The 19,531-nt window shown below is 37.0% G+C and overlaps 1 protein-coding gene across 2 annotated transcripts in view; it reads left to right on the top strand.

Moving 5' to 3' along the window:
* The window catches only part of MTOR (mechanistic target of rapamycin kinase), a 167,926-nt gene that overhangs the window by 24,422 nt on the left and 123,973 nt on the right, over nt 1-19,531 (top strand). For both annotated transcript variants that reach the window (XM_037828532.1, XM_037828533.1), the window contains 2 exons: nt 422-672; nt 18,704-18,790. In XM_037828532.1, coding sequence (XP_037684460.1) covers nt 422-672; nt 18,704-18,790 — 338 coding nt within the window. The remainder of the gene's footprint in view (nt 1-421; nt 673-18,703; nt 18,791-19,531) is intronic.

The following is a 19,531-nucleotide window of genomic DNA, read 5'->3' on the forward strand; positions in this document are numbered from 1 at the left end:
CCACTAACTTGTCTGAATGCCCAAGGGGACCACACAGCAGCTGAAAGATGTTTACTTAAATTTCCTTTACTTTCATTTGGGGGAGTACTTATTTTTATTGATGGTTTCAGTTACAAAGTTGTAAAATATAATAGTAAAAATAAAGTTAAACATAGCAGTTTAAACAAAACCCATTATATACTGTTTTAGGGTTTTGTGGATTGGGTACTAGAAAAACCAAAAACCCTCTAGTCCTGGAAGGTAGAGCTATTCACTGGGTGAGAATATACCCTGTGTCCCAATGGTGTCAGAACACACCAGGGAGAAAGACAGGAGTGCTCACCTCTATCAGGAGGTTTTTGTGTGTTGTTAACTGTGCTCTGCCTAAAGTCACAGTAGGGTCATGTGTACCTCGTGACCTGTCCCTGTTGTACTTTCCTAGCTGACTATAGCACGAGTGAGATGCTGGTCAACATGGGAAACCTGCCTCTGGACGAGTTCTACCCCGCTGTCTCCATGGTGGCCCTGATGCGGATCTTCCGAGACCAGTCCCTCTCTCACCACCACACCATGGTTGTTCAGGCCATCACCTTCATCTTCAAGTCCCTGGGGCTCAAGTGTGTGCAGTTCCTGCCCCAGGTCATGCCCACGTTCCTTAATGTAATTCGGGTCTGCGACGGGGCCATCCGTGAAGTAAGTAGCTAAAATGCAACCCCTGCTCCTCTCTCTCTGCACCATGCACACTCAGAAGATTCTCCCTGTCTCAGCTTCCTGATCATGTGCTCTGCTTGCTCCCGAGCTTATGCCTTTCTCCCCCTTAAATTCTGACAGTGACATGTATGGGTTTAATCAGCTCATTCCAATTTTCTGGCTTATCCCTTCAACATGCCTAAAAGATGGATGCCCTTGGGGGAAGGAAAGCACTGTCGGTCTCAGGAATCTAGAGTTCAATCCAGTTGTCTGAGAATGTCCCTCAGTCTGTATTTCTGGTTGCTTTGTGATTAGATTTAATTTGAACATTTCTGGTGCGATTACTACATTTGAAATTCTTATTGTATCTCAGAATGTCAGTTTGTCCCATTATTGTCGACACTAAAAGTTCCTGCAGGTAGTTGTAACCTGTCGTATCTGCCCATTGTCCTTAAGGAATCTGTAGGATGACACTTCGAGACTGCGAGACTGTCCTCTTCCCCACCTACCTTTCACCCAATGATTTTTAGCATCCATGATGATCCTTGCTTGAATCAGTTACCAATTTGTAGTTCCAGAATGATGACTTTCTAGTTCTATCACTCATTCTACTTTTATTAGCTGGCATTTTTCTGTAAAGAAGAGCTTTTACCTTTTTTGCCCAATTTCTCTTTCTTGCTCTCTTTTTGTTGAATATCATTGTGAACTTACAGATTTTTTTAAGTTGAATGTGTTATAATCCACAACCGTCTTCAGTTTTTTTTAACTTTTTATGTGAAAATAGTTTCAAACTTAAACCAAAAAATTGCAGGAATAAGAATAGTGTAAAGAACACTCATCGACTTTTTACTCAGATTCAACTTTTGTTAACATTTTACCACCATTCCTTCATTGTTTGTGCCTTCTCTGTATACACTGCATATTTATGTAATATTTTTTCCTATACCTTGAGTGTAAGTTGCATACAGCATGGCACTCTACCCATAAATACTTCAGTATTTATTTCCTGAGAATTGGAATATTCTCTTATAGCTGTAGTTTGCTAAAGAGTTATTATCATGAATGTGTATGGAATTTTTCAAATGCTTTTTCTTTATCCATTGTGATGATCATTTGGTTTTTCTCTTTCCATGTGTTCATATTTTGAATTACATTGGTATGTGTTCTAAAGTTAAAACATCCTTGCATTGTTATGTTAAAAGCACCTTGGTCACGATGTATTTTTAATTCATTGATTTTGTTTCTAGTATTTAATTTAAAATTTTTGAATCTATGTTCTTAAATGGAATTAGCCTATAATTTTTTTAACTACAGGCTCAAACTCTTCAGCTTTTCTGTTTCTTCTTGAGATAGTTTTGGTCACATTTTTCTAGAAAATTATTCATTTTATCTAAATGATAGCGAATGTTGACGTGAAGTTGTTTACACTATTCTCTTACTTTTTAATTTTTTAAAAACTCTTTTGTCTATAGTATTTTTCTTTTTCAAACAACCATCTTTCCATTGTTGGTATTTTCAGTTGTATGTTTGTTTCCTATTTCAGTAATCTACCCTTATCTTTATTAAAACTTTCTATTTTATTCTGCTTTTCTTTTTAACTTCTTATGTTGGAATTTTGGCTCATTAATTGTAAATCTTTCCTCTTTTCTGGTGTCATCTGTTGAGGCTACAAATCACAAGTATTGCCAGCTGCATTCCAAAACTCAGGTTTTATTAAGATGTAATTCACCTACCATAAAATCCTGCCTTTTAAGCATAAAGTTCAGTTATCTTTAATGTAGTTACAGAGTTGAGAAACCATCATCACACTCTAATTTTAGAAAATTTCCAACACCTCAGAAGGAAGGCTTAAGCCCCTTTAGTCCTTCCCATTCCTAACCCCAACCATAGGTACCCACTAATCTACTTTCTGTCTCTGGAGTTGCCTTTTCTAGACATTTCACATAGACAGAATCATGCACCATGTGGTCTTTTGTGTCTGCCTTCTTTCATGTAACAAAGTTTTTGAGGCACATCCATGTTATAGCATGTATCAGTAGTTCATTTCTTTTTATTGCTGAATAATACTGTATTTTCATTATTGGTTAGAAATAAATATTTTTCTGTTTGTTATGACTTCTTTCACCCTTAAGTTATTTAGAAGTATTTTAATTTGCCAACATCTGTGGTTATTAAATTTCACTTTTTAATATTGACTTTTAACTTGATTGCATTGTGTTTACAATTCTTTGGTATTTGCTCAGACTGCCTTTATGAATAGTGCCTAATCAGTTTTCATAAATGTGTCCTATATGCTTGGGGATAGTGCATATTTGCTAATGTTATATACAAGACTCCATATATGTCAGTAAGTTGAGCTTTTTGCTAACTCTGTTCGGATCTCCTCTATTCTTTTTAATTTTTTGCTTGCTTGATCTATCTATTACCGAGACAGGTGATTTAAAAATCTCCGTTTACAGTGGTGAATTTATTACTTTTTCATAGTTTAGTCAATTCTGTTTTACATATTTTTGAGGTTATATTATTTAGTCTGTACAAATTTTAAATCATAAATATTCTTGGTGAATTGACTCTTATTATGCAGTGACCTTTTTTATTTTTAGTAATACCGTAACGTGATTTTGACTAATATTGATTCAGCTATTCCAGATCTTTTTGGAGGAAGATGTGTGTCTTTTCCTATCCTTTTAACTTTTAACAATTTTTTTACTTTTATTCTAGATGGGTCCCATAAATATGATATAGCTATAATATGTTTTTACCCAGTTTGGACATTTCTGTCTTTTAATCGCTGCATTTAGCCTAGTTACATTTATTGTGATTGTTGGCATATTTGGATTATTTTCTACCATCTTATGTAATGCTTTCTTTTGGTCCAGTTTTCTCTGTTTATTTTTCTTTCTTGTCTTTTTTTTGGGCTTGATTAAGCTTTTATTTTTTATTTTTTGCCTTCTACTTGTTGGCCACCCTTAATTTTTTTATACATTTGTATTGGAATATTTCAATCATAATCTTATTAAATTCTCATGTACCCATCAACAATTATTAGCAATTCGTCAGTTTGTTTTCATTTTTTTCTGGACTGTTTTAAAGCAAATTCCAGATACCATTTTATTTTACCAATAAATACTTTTTTTCCCAATATAACCATAGTTCAATTACCCCACCTACAAAAGTAGCAGTAATTCCTTAATGTGCTCTAATACCAAGCCCATCTTCAAATTTTCCTGTTTGTCTTAAAAATGTCTTTTTACAGTTTTATTCAAATCAGAATCCAAACAAGGTCTACATATGGCATTTGGTTTGTGTACCTAATTCTCTTTCTGTGTATCCCTCTTTTCTTTCCCACTTTATTTTCATACTATCTATTTATGGAAGAAACCAGATCATTTGTCCTATAGATTTTCCCACTCTGGATTTGACTGATTGATTCATCCAGGTATCTTTTAACTTCTTATAAACTAGTTAGATTTAGAGACTTGATTAAGTTCAGGTTCCATTCTTTGGGCAAGAAATACTTCATAAGTATTGCTGGAAACTATTTCAACATAATAGGAAGGAAATATTTACTATGCCATCTACTTACAGAGACGTGAAAGTTAGTAGGTTCAGGTACTGTGATCCTATGATCCTATCTATGATAAAGTTCCTCATCATTCTTTCTCCTAATTGTTTTAGGGTCCATTCATCATGTTTCCAAGATCCGTTATTTCATTATGATTTTCAATGATTTTCTAATTCTCTCATTGCTTTTGTATTTATTGGCTAGAAGTCAACTATAAAGAACTTTGTATCATTAGCTAGATAATTTGAAATACAGTTCATGCAGGAAAGGCAGAATAAATGCATGGTTCTTTTTCCTTTTATCAGTTTTTCAAAATAAGAAGTCATGGCTCTAGCAAACTCTTAAAGGTGACCAAGGCACACATGTCTTTTTCTTTTCCTTTTTTTTTGTGTATCAACTCATAGACTTAATGTATATCTGGTGTGTTTCACTTTGTTGCAGGTATGTTCACTTTGTTCTTTTTCACAGTCTAATGACCACAATCAACCTGACTTATTGTGTTCTTTCTACAGAGCACAGTAATCTTAGTCTTTGATTACTGTCTTTCTTTCTGTCAAGAAAAAAGATATTCCAAGTTTATCGAATACAAGCCACTTAAACGTGGACACAGCCACTTCTTCAAGGAGCTCTGATTTCTTTTAATGAGGGATGATATTTGAGTCCGCAGTTTTTATTGGGGTGTTCATTGCTATTGGGGGTATCATTATTTCTAGATCTTTTCAGTGAACAGAACTAGAAATATGTAATTTTGAGAATGGGGAAAATAAATCATAAAAATATTGCTATTTCTAATTCAAATTTAAGATTAAAGGTTTTTACTTCTTTGATTTTAACTTGAATTTCTTTTCTGATACCCTAAAACTTGGTAGCTTAGTTCTGACATTTCCATAATTTCTTATTTGCTGTCTCTTACAAAATATTTACAAATATATGTATTTGTATACATATAAATAGTAAATGACCAATATTAGCATTAACAATAAGTTTACTGAATGCCATTTAAGTTTTTTTGCAATTTTGTTGTTAGGATGTGTCTCACTAGGGATATACAACCAAAATATTGTATTAAAAATCACTTGAAATAGTTCTTTGAGTGATTTTGCAGCCAACCTAGTTTATAGTTAAATTCATTTCTTTTTAGTTTCAGTTTTTCAGTTTCCAATTATTGAACAATTTTCATTTCCTTTCTTACTCGGTTTTCCATCCCAGAGTTCCTTTCTTAAATTGAGTTTTCTATTTTTTAATTTACTTTTTATTTTAGTTATGCAAAATATTAACTTGGTTCCAGAGGTCAAAACTATAAGCTAAGATATATTCAGTAAAGTCTAGCTTCTATCCCCATCCTTCTAACTGTTTCTTCCTTCCTGTATGGGTGACTTATTGCTACTATAACAAATTACCATAAACCTAGTGGTTTAAAACAACACAAATTTATCATCTTACAGTTTTGTGGGTCATAAGTTTTACCAAGTCTCATTGGACTAAAATCAAGGTGTTGGCAGGGCTGTGTTCATTTCTGGAAGCTCTATGGGAGAAACCGTTTCTTTGCTTTTCCACCTTTTAGAAGCTGTATGCATTCCTTGGCCCCTTACCTCCATCTTCAAAGCCAAGAACATCGCATCTCTCTGACCCTTCTTCCATCAGCACATCTTTCTCTCTGACTACCCTCAGAAGGGTCCTCTGCTTTTAAGGACTCATGTGATTAGATTGGACCCACTCAGGTAATCCAGGCTAAACACCCCATCTCGGGGTCCTGAACCTTAATCATGTCCACAGAAGTCCCTTTTGCCATCTGAGGTGACATGTTCGCAGGTTCTGGGGATTAGGAGGTGGATATTGTTGGGGGGCCGGTATTCTGCCTACCACACTTTTCACTAAGGTAACCATTTTTAATCAGTTTTTAAGTATCTGTCTAGTTTTTCTTTTTGAAAACATAAGGAAATATGCTTACTTGTGTGTGTATATCTGCTCCCGCACCTTTCTTACTCATAAGATAAAATAATACAAACACTGTTCTGAACCTCACTTTTTTTTTCACTTAATAGCATATCCTGGAGATAACACCAGAGCAATACAGTGAGGATTTCTTCATTCTTTTATACAGTTATATGGTACTTCAGTGTAAATGTGCCGTAGTTTATTAACTAGTCCCTATGGGTGAACATTTCTGTTTTTTCCAGTCTTTGCTATTAAAATAATGTTGCAATGAAAAACTTTGTGTATACATCATTTTCACCTAGTTTTTTTAAATTGTATTTGATTGGCTTCATTTTTTGTTTTTTTAATTTATTTTTTAATAATTTTTTTTATTAGAAAAGTTGTAGGCTTACAGGATAATCATGCAGAAAATAGTTTCCTATCTACCCCCTTCACACTTTTTATTAGTGTGATACCTTTGTTACAGTATATTATTATCAAAGTATATTATTATAATTTTACTTATCAACTATAGTCCATAGTTGACAGTAGGGTTCAGTGTAAGTATTGTATAGTCCTATGTTTTTTTAATTTTAATTTTTATCCTAGTAACATGTATACAACCAAAAAATCACCTTTTAACCACATTCAAATATATAATTCAGTGGAATTAATCACATTCACAATTTTGTGTTATTTACTACCAAAACTTTTCTATCACCCCCAACAGAAACTATCAATTAAGTATTCACTTGCCATTCCCTACTTCTACCCCAGCCCCTGGTAACCTCTATTCTAGTTTCTTACTGTATGAATTTGCTTATTCTAATTATTTCATATCAGTAGAATCATATAGTATTTGTCCTTTTGTGTCTGGCTTAATTTACCTAACATGATGTCTTCAGGGTTCATCCATGTTGTCTCATGCATCAAAAAGTCATTCCTTTTTATAGCTGAACAACACTCCATTGTACGGATATACCACATTTTGTTTATCCATTCATCTGCTGATGGACACGGGTTGTTTCCATCTTTTGGCAATTATGAATAATACTGCTATGAACATTGGTGTGCAAATGTCTGTTCAAGTCCCTGCTTTCAAATCTTTTGGTTATATACCTACAGGGGTCATATAGTAATTCTATACTTAACTTTCTGAGGAGTCACCAAATTGTTTTCCACAGCAGCTGCACCATTTTACATTCCCACCAAGAATGAATCAGTGTTCCTATTTCCTCTTATCCTCTCCAACAGCTGGTATTTTTCATTTTTTAATAGTAGCCATCCTAGTGGGTATGAAACAGTATCTCATTGTTTTGATTTGCATTTCCCTAATAGCTAGTGATGTTGAGGATCTTTTCATGTGCCTTTTGGGAATTTTTATATCTTCTTTGGAGAAATGTCTGTTCAAGTCTTTTGCCCATTTTAAAATTGGGCTGTTTGTCTTTCTGTTTTTGAGTTGAAGGATTTCTTTATGTCTACTGGACATTAAACCCTTATCAAATACGTGGTTTCCAAATATTTTCTCCTATTGTGAGGTTGTCGTTTTTCTTTCATGATAAAGTCCTTTGAGGCACAAAAGTTTTTAATTTTGATGCGTTCCCTTTTATGTATTTTTTTCTTTTGTTGTTTGTGCTTTGGGTATAAAGTCTAAGAAACGGTTGCCTAACACAAGGTCCTGAAGATGCTTCCCTATGTTTTCTTCTAGGAGTTTAATAGTTCTGGCTCTTATCTTTTGCAAATGGAGATCCAGTTTTCCCAGCACCATTTGTTGAAGACACTAATCTTTCCCAATTAAGTGGTCTTTGCCCCCTTGTCAAAAACCAGTTGACCATAAATGAGAGATTTGATTTCCGAGCTCTCAGTTCAATTCCATTGGTCTATATGTCTGTTCTTGTGCCAGTACTATGCTGTTTTGAAATAAATTTTAAGACTGGGACGTATGAGTCATCCAACTTCATGCTTCCTTTTCAAGATTGGTTTGGCTACTCAGAGCCAAATTCTCTATGAATTTGAAAATTGGCTTTTCCATTTCTGCAAAGAAGATTGTTGGAATTTTGATAGGGATTGCACTGAATCTGTAAATCATTTTGTGTAGAATTCACATGTTAACAATGTTTAGTCTTCCAGTCCATGAACATGGAATGTCCTTCCATTTATTTAGGTCTTCTTTGATTTCTCTTAGCAATATTTTGTAGTTTTCTGTGTGCAAGTTCTTTATGTCCTTGATTAGATATACTCCTAGATATTTGATTATTTTAATTGCTATTGTAAATGGAATTTTTTTCTTGACTTTTTCTTCCAGTTGTTCATTAGTAGTGTATAGAAACACTACTGATTTTTGCATGTTGACCTTGTACCCTGCTACTTTGCTGAATTCATTTATTAGCTCTAGGAGCTTTGTTGTGGATTTTTCAGGATTTTCTGTATATAGGATCATGTCTTCTGCAAATAGGGAGAGTTTCACTTCTTTCTTTCCAATGTGGATGCCTTTCATTTCTTCTGCTTTCCTAATTATTCTAGTTAGAACTTCCAGCACAATGTTGAGTAACAGTGGTGACCATGGGCATCTTTGTCTTGTTTCTAACCTTAGAGCTTTCAATCTTTCACCATTAAGTATGATGTTAGCTGTGGATTTTTCATATATGCCCTTTATCATGTTGAGGAAGTTTCCTTCAATTCCTATTTTTCTACGTGTTTTTATCAAGAAGGGGTGTTGGATTTTGTCAAATGCCTTTTTGCATCAATTGAGATGATCATGTGGTTTTTCTCCTTCAGGCTGTTAATGTGGTATATTACATTAATTGATAGTCTTACGTTGAACCACCCTTGCTCACCTGGGATAAATCCCACGTGATCATGGTATTTAATGCTTTTAATGTGCTGTTGGATTTGTTTTGCTAATATTTTGTTGAGGATTTTTCATAAGAATCTGTATTGATAAAATATATTGTTCTATAATTTTCTTTTCTTGTGGTATCTTTATCTAGCTTTGGTATGAGGGTGATGTTGGCCTCATAGAATGAATTAGAGAATGTTCCCTCCTCTTCAATTTTTTGGTAGTTTGAGCAGGATTAGGGTTAATTCGTCTTGAAATGTTTGGTAAAATTCTCCTTTGAAACCATCTGGTCCTAGGCTTTTCGCTATTGGAGGTTTTTTGATTACTGATTTAATCTCTTTACCAGTTATTGGTTCTTTGGTATCTTCTGTTTCTTCTTGAGTCAGTGTAGGTAGTTTGTGTGTTTCTAGGAATTTGTCTGTTTCGTCTAGGTTATCTAATTTGTTCACATACAGTTGTTCATAGAATTCTCTTATAATACTTTTTATTTCGTTGGGGTTGGTAGTAATGCCCCCCCTTTTCATTTCTGATTTTATTCATTTGTGCCCTCTCTCTTTTTTTCTTCAGCCCCCTTTCATTTCTGATTTTAGTTATTTGCATCCTCTCTTTTTTTTCTTGTCGGTCTAGCTAAAAGGGTTTGTAGAGTTAGTGATCTTTTCGAACAACAACTTTTGGTTCTGCTGATTCGCTCTATTGTTGTTTGTTTGTTTGTTTTTAATGCAATTTTATTAAGATATATTCACATAACATACATTCCTCCAAAGTGTGCGATCATTTGTTCATAGTATCATCATATAATTGTGCATTCATCACCACAGTCAATCTTTGAACATTTTCATTACTGACTGGAACACATACCTGGCCAAGCCCTGCATTAGCTCTCCTGGCCACATTGGTGGGGCAGACTCTTTTTTCTCTCTTCAGACGAAATGTCAACTCAAAGCCAAAACCATTGGGTCCATCTGTTCCTGTAAACTCATGGACTCTGCTGTCACCATAGAGATCACTCAGGCCAAAGATGATGTAGTGCCAGTGCTCAGGGATGTTAGCAGAGGGACTCCCCACATTCCTGTACATACTAACATAGTCCAACGGTTCTGGACCGCCCAACCAGTACTGGATGATAGCTGGAACCTGAAGCGGGTTTGCTGGTCAGGGTAAAGGCGGCAGCACTCTCAGTAGATGGCATTTAATCCTGGGGGAAAGAGCGAGGCAAAGGCTGTGGGGGCAGTACGGCCAGGAGCCGGGGGTGCAGTTGGGCCAGGGGCGCCGCTAGGCCACAGCTCCACCATCTGGGCTAGTAGGGCACTGGGGGGACCGGGGAGGGTGGGTGAGGAGGAAAGCACTGACGGGCCAGCGGGCAGACTCTGTGGGTGCGACTCCCTGAAGCGATCCTGGCTGCAGCAAGGTCTACACTCCAGGCCTTCGCACAGCACACCATCCGCCCAGGCCACCGTTGTAGACGGCTTCATTTTTTTACAATTAGATCTTGAGCTCTTTGGGCTGTGTTCCAGTGAGGAATGGATCCAGTTTTATCTTTTTTAACCCTTAAAATTTTGACTTGCATACCTAATTTAACAGAGCCTAAAATTATCAGTCTCCATCCTTCCCCTGAACAATATATGAAACTTAGAATAATTGCTCAAATTACCTCCCTTTGCTCTTATATTATCATTTAGTGTTTCGGTTTGCTCAAGTTGCAGAAATGCAATATATCAGAAATGGATTGACTTTTACAATGGGGGTTTATTAGTTCACAAATTTACAGTTCTATGGCCATGAAAATTTCCAAATTAAAGCATCAACAGCACGATACCTTCTTTGAAGAAAGGCTGATCGCATCTGGGTTTCCTATCACATAGGAAGGCACATGGCTGGGGTCTGCTGAACTTCTCCCAGTTTTAGCTTCTGGTTTCCATGACTTTCTCCAAGATATCTCTGGGCTTCTTCCTCAGCTCCTATGGGTCCTTGCTTATTCCTCCCAGGGCATTTCTGCCTTTTAGCTCTCTCAAAAATGTCTCTCTCAGCTTCTCTGAGCTCTCTTTCTCCGTGAACTCTCTTCAAGGACTCCAATAAAGGATTAAGACCTACCTTGAGTCTCATCTCCATGGAAACAATCTAATCAAAAGGTCCCACCCACAATAGGTCTGCCCCCACAAGATTGGATTAAAAGAACATGGCTTTTCTGGGGTGCATAATAGATTCAAACCAGCACATCTAGTATTTTACATTTCTTAACACCACATTAAACAATAAATTATTACTGTTGCTTTATATAGACAGTGTTTATTTGTATACATCAATATTTGCCATTTCATTTCGTACCATTCTGTCTTCCATCTCAGAGCTTCCTCCTGAGAGCATTTTCCTTCTTCCTAAGGCAGATTTCTCTTGTGCCCTTTCATTGAAATTAACTCTTTTTTTATCCGAAAAAGCCTTTTTTACCCTCTTTTTAAATCTTTATTTAGTTGAGAATATGATTCCAGATTCTCCCACAACTTTTTAGATAATTATCCCACTGTTTTCTGACTTCTTTTGTTGCTGTTGAGAAATCACAATTCCTTTTTACTTAATTTCTCTTTTCTCTACAGTTGTTTTACAGATCTTCTCGTTGTTTTCCTTGTCCTACAGTTTCACTGTTACCTATTGAGATATGGATTCCATTTTCTTATCCTGTTTATTTGTTGAGCTTTCTCACTCTAAGGATTTGGTATATTTTATCGATTCTTCAGAAATTCTCATCTAAAATATTGCCCTTTCACCCTTTTATTTTCTCCATCCAGAATTTTGATTAGACATGTTAGAGCTTCTCATTCTATCCTTAATGTCTCTTCCCCTCTTCCATATTTTTCATCTTTGTCTCTCAGAGATGCATTCTGGGTATTTTTTTATGTCTATTTTCTCTTCACTAATTCTTCAGCTATGTCTTTTTTACCTATCATTGAATTTTGTATTTCAACTGCATATTTTATTTCTTAAATTATGTGGTTCTTTCACATATACCTAGTATTTTGGATTGATAATATTCTTCTTTATCCATAGTTTTTATTTCCTTAAGCATTTTAAACAAATTTATATTTATCCATTAATTCCAATATATATAAAATCCTTGGTGGGTCTAATTCTGTTGTTTATTGTTTCTGCTGAGTCACACTTGCAGTGATGTGTTTCGTGTTTTTTTTTAAATTATAAATTGTGTAAATTATATTCATTTGGATTTTACTTGTGACAATAGTAGAAAATCCGCTATGAAATTGCATCCCTGGAGAGACAATTTCCTTTTGCTTCTGCTTGGTGATTCAGGGTATTTTTGGCCCAGGAAAGCTTTAATTTAATTTCTTGGCCACGCAGACAGTTAAAACCCTAAACCCATAGGAGGGTAGGCCTGAGATTATGGGAAACTTTTTTTTTTTTTTTTTTTTTCAAAAAATAATTATATTTGAATTTTAAAAGCAGTCCTCATATACGTAAGTGGATTCATTTATATGGAAAACTATGCTGGTTCCTCTACCCTTTTTTTTTTTTTTTTTTTTTTTTAATCATCATTTTATTGAGATATATTCACATACCACGCAGTCATACAAAACAAATTGTACTTTCGATTGTTTACAGTACCATTACATAGTTGTACATTCATCACCTAAATCAATCCCTGACACCTTCATTAGCACACACACAAAAATAACAAGAATAATAATTAGAGTGAAAAAGAGCAATTGAAGTAAAAAAGAACACTGGGTACCTTTGTCTGTTTGTTTGCTTCCCCTACTTTTCTACACATCCATCCATAAACTAGACAAAGTGGAGTTTGGTCCTTATGGCATTCCCAATCCCACTGTCACCCCTCATAAGCTACATTTTTATACAACTGTCTTCGAGATTCATGGGTTCTGGGTTGTAGTTTAATAGTTTCAGGTATCCACCACCAGCTACCCCAATTCTTTAGAACCTAAAAAAGGTTGTCTAAAGTGTGCATAAGAGTGCCCACCAGAGTGATCTCTCGGCTCGTTTTGGAGTCTCTCTGCCACTGAAGCTTATTTCATTTCCTTTCACATCCCCCTTTTGGTCAAGAAGATGTTCTCCATCCCACGATGCCGGGTCTACATTCCTCCCCGGGAGTCATATATGGGAAACTTTTGTTTCTACCTAGCACCAGCATCAAGACTGACAGATTTCTTTGTCTCTTTTTGCCTGTAGACAGGTTTTTCTTTCTTTTTTTTTTTTTTTAATTTTATTTTGAAATAAATTCAAACTTACAGAAACAGTTGCAAAAACAATACAAACCCCATACACAGAACTCCAGCACACCCTGACCCCCCTCCCCCAATACCCCGATCCACCAACTTTAACATGCTGTCACACCACGATTTCTTTCTTTCCCTCCCTCCCTCCCTATCTATCATCCATCACCTATTGCTCTGTCTTCTGAACTTATGAGAGCAAGCTGCACACATCCTTGAACAAACAATATAATTCACATACACATTTCCCATGAACAAGAACATTCTTTTATGCAGTCCCATTAAGCGCAGCTAAGAAGTTCAAGAAATTCAACATTGATACAAAGCTTACATTCTATATTTCCTTTTTTTTTTTCTTATGTCCCAACTGTGTCCCTTTGAGCCTCCTGTCCTCCATCCTCAGATCCCATCCAGGATCATCCTTGGCGCATTTAATTGTCATTTTCTATGTAGTCTGTCTGTTTTTTTTTTTTCTGAATTGTTTAAACATATATACAACCTAAATCTTCCCATTCCAACCCCTCTCTAGCAGTCCATTAGTGGGATTAATCACATTTAGAATGTTGCAATGCCATCACCTTCCCACCATCCATTACTAGAAATTTCCCTTCACCCAAACAGAAATCCTACACTTATTTCTTAACTCCCCATTGCCCCTTCCCCCACTTCTCATAACCCATATTCTACCTTTCATCTCTATGGTCATATTCTCTGATACTCTCTTTGTGTTTATTGTGGGGCTTAAATTTAACCTCTTAAATCTATAACAATCTTGTTTTTCTTTGATACCAACTTAACTTCAACAGGACATGTGAACTATGTTCCTATACTCCTCTATTCCCCTACCTTTGTGTGTTTCTTGTCAAAAATTACATATTTTACATTGAGTCCAAAATGACTGATTTATCATTACAGTTTATGTATTTTAGATCCTCTAGGAAGTAAATAGTGGAGCTACAAATCAAAAATACAGTAGTATTGGTATTTATATTTACCATGTAATCTTAACTGGAAATCTTTATTTCTTCATGTAGTTTCAGTCAATTGTTTAGTGTCCCTTCCTTTCAGCCTGCACAATTCCCTTTAGCATTTCTTGTAGGATTGATCTACTGGTGATGAAGTCTCAGCTTTTGATTATCCGGAAATGTTTTCATCTCCCTCTCATTTTTATCCTCCAGGTGTTTGTGAATTTTCTAAGTCTCTGATGGTTATTTACTTCTATTTATATTCCATTGTGGTCAGAGAATGCTTTGAATAAATTCAATTTTTTTAAAATTTATTGAGGCTTGTTTTATGTCCCATCATATGGTCTATTCTGGAGAAAGATCCGTGTTCACTAGAGAAGAATGTGTGTCTTGGTGATTTGGAATGTAAGGTTCTATATATGTCTGTTAAATTTCTCTCACTCTCTCTCTCCTTTCTTTGTTTCTTTGTCAGTAGGGCTCCTTTTAGTATCTGAAGTAGGGCAGGTCTTTTATTGGCAGAATCTCTCAGCATTTGTTTGTCTGTGCAAAATTGAAGCTCTTCCTCAAATTTGAAGGAGAGTTTTGCCGAATTAAGTATTCTTGGTTGGAAATTCTTCTCTCTCAGAATTTTAAATATGTCATGCCACTGCTTTATCACCTCTATGGTGGCTGCTGAGTAGTCACTACTTAGTCTTATGTTGTTTCCTTTGTATGTGGTGAATTGCTTTTCTCTTGCTGCTTTCAGAACTTGCTCCTTCTCTTCAGTATTTGAGAGTCTGATCAGAATATGTCTCGGAGTGGGTTTATTTGGATTTATTCTATTTGGAGTTCACTGGGCATTTATGCTTTGTGTATTTATATTGTGTAGAAGGTTTGGGAAGTTTTCCCCAACAATTTCTTTGAATGCTTTTTCTAGACCTTTACCCTTTTCTTCCCCTTCTGGAACACGGATGAGTCTTAAATTTGAATGTTTTATTTTATCTATCATATCCCTGAGATCCATTTCGATTTTTCAGTTTTCTCCCCCATTGTTTCTTTTGTTCTTTCATTTTCCATTCTCTGGTCCTCAAGGGCACTGAGTCGTTGTTCAGCTTCCTCAAATCTTGTACTATGAGTATCCAGAATCTTTTTAATTTGGCCAACAATTTCTTTTATTTTTCCATAAGATCTTCAATTTTTTTATTTACTCTTGCAATTTCTTCTTTATGCTCTTCTAGGGTCTTCTTGATATCCTTTATATCCTGTGCCATGCTCTCGTTGTTTGTCTTTAGTTCTTTGGTTAATTGCGCCAAGTACTGTGTCTCTTCTGATCTTTTGATTTGGGTGTTTGGGTTTGGGTTCTCCATATCGTCTGGTTTTATCAGATGCTTTAAAATTTTCTATTGTTTTTGGCTTTTTGGCATTTGCTTTACTTGATAGGGTTCTTTCAGGATATGAAAAATACCAATCTCTGATTTGTCAGATCAACAGCTTGGTGGCATACACTTTCTCTAACTAACCAGCATATGGCGTCCGCAAGTCACCTTTTCCCCTCAAGTCAGTTCCCCCAATTTTTCTTTGTGGTGTGTGGGGATCTGATTCTTGTGGGGTTCAATTGGTGCAGTAAGTTTGGGTGTGTTGTTGGTGCTGTCCGCCCTGGATGTGGGGCATGTATCTGAGTGGTTAGGTAGGCAGGGCAGCTTTAGTAATCAAACCTCCCAGGTATTCCCAGAGATTTAAGGCTGTTGCAAGAGTCTAAGCCTTCATTTCAGTCTTGCCACAGATTGTCTCTGCCTCTGACCCACAAGTCCTTGGTATTGGGGTAGGGTCCCTGGGATTTCTGAGCAGGTCCCCCTTCTCAGCTGTGCTCTTCCAGGACCTCTGCTGAGGGAAGGCTGTGCCATGTCACAAGTGTGCGCTTGGCCCTCCAGGGAAGCCTTGGGCCACCGGGCTGTGAAGGGGCGTTCCCAGCCTGCTGTAAAGATGGCTTAATGGGGCATGTTAATTTCCCCCTTTTCACATAGCTCTGCCTTCCCAGCTCTGGGACAGTTAGCTGTGGGTGTATTAAAGACCACTGTTCATGGCTGATAGTGTGGCGTGTGCGCGGTGCTGCGGGAAACACTCCCTATCACACTGGGACCCTCGGCGCGGCTCTGGGCTATGGCTCCGGCCCTGGGCAGGAGCGTCCCCAGCCCGCCGGGAAGATGGCTGCAAGGGGCAAAGTTTCTTTCTCCTTTTGGCTCCCCTCTACCCCCGTGGCCCTGAAACAATCAGCAGCGGGTGTGGAAAGGGCTATCCTCCAAGCCAGACACTGAGGCGTTGGCACAGCCCGTTCCTGCCACGCTTCACTGCACAGTTCTCACCACCATATCTGCAGCCACTCCCAGGTTTTTTTTTAACAAGAACTAGTCCATCTCCAAACGCCAACCCATGGTTTCCCCACCCCGCAGTGCGGCTGCCAGACTTTCAGCCAGCTCATTCACTCATTTCAGAATGCAGACTCCCGGTTTCACCAAATGCACGGTCCCTGTGGATTTAGCAGACCTTGTCCAGCTGGTGCATCTGGCCGCCATCTTAGGTTCTCTTTTTTTTTTTTTTTTTTTTTTTTTAATTTTAATCATCATTTCTCTTACGATGTAGCCTTGTGAATGTCTGGCTTTATGTGAGAGATTCAGTTTGAATAACATTTGTTATTTTTAGGTTTTTCATAGCAAGAGAGGGTTTGGTAGGGTATCTGGTCCACCATAGTTTCACGAACAAAACTATGTGTTGTTTTTTTTGTTTGTTTGTTTTAGTATATTAATGCTAAGGAAACGAAAAGAGAGAAAAGCTCTGAGGGAGAAGAAATGCAGTGGCTACTTGAGCTGTTCACACACGAATGAAGCGCTGGACTGTCTGTCCCCACTGTGTTCCCAGGTCTTCTGAATCGGCCTCTAGAGGGGCCTCCCTGATTGTGTCTGTTGAAATGACAGCGAGGATCAGCTGGCTCTTTTACTCTTTCTGCCTTGTAGTTTTCTCCGACCTCCCTGCCATCCAATGACCTGCTTTTTCCTCTAGCCCGAATTTTCTACTTTCTTTCAGGTTTTTGCATAACAAAAATTTGGCTAAAGAATGATACAGAGTCTCCCATTCCTTGATCTCTGTAATGTACTTTTATAGGGACCATTTCACAGAACCTGTCAGCAGTGATTCTATGAGGAGAACCCAGGAGATAGGTAGGGATGTCTCTACTGAGTCATATCTGTGCCATGCAGTATTCAGGTTCTAACCACCTTAGGAGCCCTGGTGTCCGTGTTAGGGGATTAGTCCAAACTCTGTTTCAGCCCAGTTGTATGTCTGTCAGCCTCACCTCTTGAGGAAATAAGTATTCTAAGTCCATTGCTCACTGTTTGAAACAACATTTTTATTATCTCCAATATCCAAGTTTAAAAATGTCAGTGGGGGTAAAATATATGTGTTCATCTCTAAATCATCCTTGATAGTGGAGGGAAGCGGAAGATTAGAGATTTATAAAAATCTTTTCTTTTACTTTGTAATGTGATTTGCTACTTAATATTGTCATATAGCACTCTCTGAAGCTCATAACAAAATAAAAACTACACCCTCAGGACATAATCTTTAACCGGAAAGTAATTGAGATTTCCTTTCTGGTCCTCTTACCCTGTCTTCTTTGTTCCCAACTTTATTTAGTGGATGGAATCTACCCTTACAGTTACAAGATTTCAACCTAAATTGAATTTCCTTATCCCATCCCTCCTCCAAGTTTGCTTGGTATTTTGGCTCATAATTTCTTAGACACACAGAGTTAATTGTTTTTGTTTTTTTTTTCTTTAAATAGGAAAAAAATTTCTCTAAAAAGAAATATGTAATGATATTAATAAAATTTAGAAGAAATTGTAGTCATTGAAAAGTTGAAAAGCAAGATTACTATAACTGAGCTACAATACTCAGAATAAAGAATTAGCTGTATTTATTTTAGAAAGTTAGTGCTAATGAATTAGGGCAGAATAAGCAAAAGAAACATTTACAGTTGGTTAAAAATTTAATGTCCATTTTTAAGTCCAGAAATCCATTTAAAGTCCTATGAATAACAAGTAGCAGTTGATAACAATAGCACTTAGAGGAGTCATATCCCTGTTCTAGTGCTTTATGTGTATTATCCTATTTAATCCTTACAACTAGTTGATGAGTTAAGTAGTATCATCTCCATTTTCCTGAAGAACAGGCTGAGCACAGAGATGTTAATGAAAGTCACAAGGCTAGTTGGAGGTGACAGAGTGGCTCAGAATAGCCCATCTGGCTCCAGAGCCCCTGCTGTACTGCTGGTGGCCCACCTGGCAGCTGTTTTTAGCCCCCACTGCCATCAGCGCCACAGGTTTTAAGTCTGATTGTTTGAAACATAGTCTCAGTTGTTGGAGTTGTGCAGAAACCCAATTCCTTAATTCTCTTTATTCCCGTGGACTTAGGATAAGCCTGGGAGTTTCAAGTCCTTCATGGTGCCAACTTACTGCTCTTTTCTCTGTTTCAGTTCCTGTTCCAGCAGCTGGGAATGTTGGTGTCCTTTGTGAAGAGCCACATCAGACCTTATATGGATGAAATAGTCACCCTTATGAGAGTGAGTAGAAGTCAGGGCTTTGGCTTATTCACCAGTATTTGGTTCTAGGAAAGCCAGGAGCAAGTGTGAATAAGATGGACATTTTTTTCATGGATCAATGTCAAGCTGTTATAATCTAAGTATACAAAATGGAGCTATTACCCCCCTGGATTATGAAAGGGCAGGAAGAGGTGATTGCTCCAGGCTCCCATGTGCAAGAGTAGAAGTCTGAAGAAGAGTCCTGAAATAACTGTTCTGCTAGAAATAGATTCTTGAATTATTTGCCTCACACACAACAAAGCAATTTTACTTTAATATCACAACAGTGCTTTATTATTCCCCCTAAAGTATGGTTCCTTACTGCCCATAAAGCCATGGCCTTAAGAGGACCTTCAATATTGGATTTCCCAGGGTTTGTATTAAATATGACAGATTTCTGCAGGCACTGAGAAAGAAGGTGATATTCTATCCTGCTACTTTCAAAAGCATAAATGTCACCTTCTGACTGCAGTGGCATATGAGAAAAACTCACTTCCCAGGATTTGGTAACATGCAGGTGCCAGAGGATTCCCCGTTGATGGCAGTATTGTTTTTCTGTTTTAGAGGAAAGCTTGCTTCCTTCTGTTCTGTATAATTTAAATGTCTCTTTTGGAAAGGTGCTTTACAGAGGTGGCTATGTCCTAAAAGAGGTGTGTTTCAGTTTGCTAAAGCTGCTGGAATGCAATATGCCAGAAATGGGTTGGCTTTTACAATGGGGGTTTA

This window comes from Choloepus didactylus, chromosome 2 (genome assembly GCF_015220235.1).
Source record: "Choloepus didactylus isolate mChoDid1 chromosome 2, mChoDid1.pri, whole genome shotgun sequence".
In the NCBI taxonomy this organism is placed as follows: domain Eukaryota; kingdom Metazoa; phylum Chordata; class Mammalia; order Pilosa; family Megalonychidae; genus Choloepus; species Choloepus didactylus.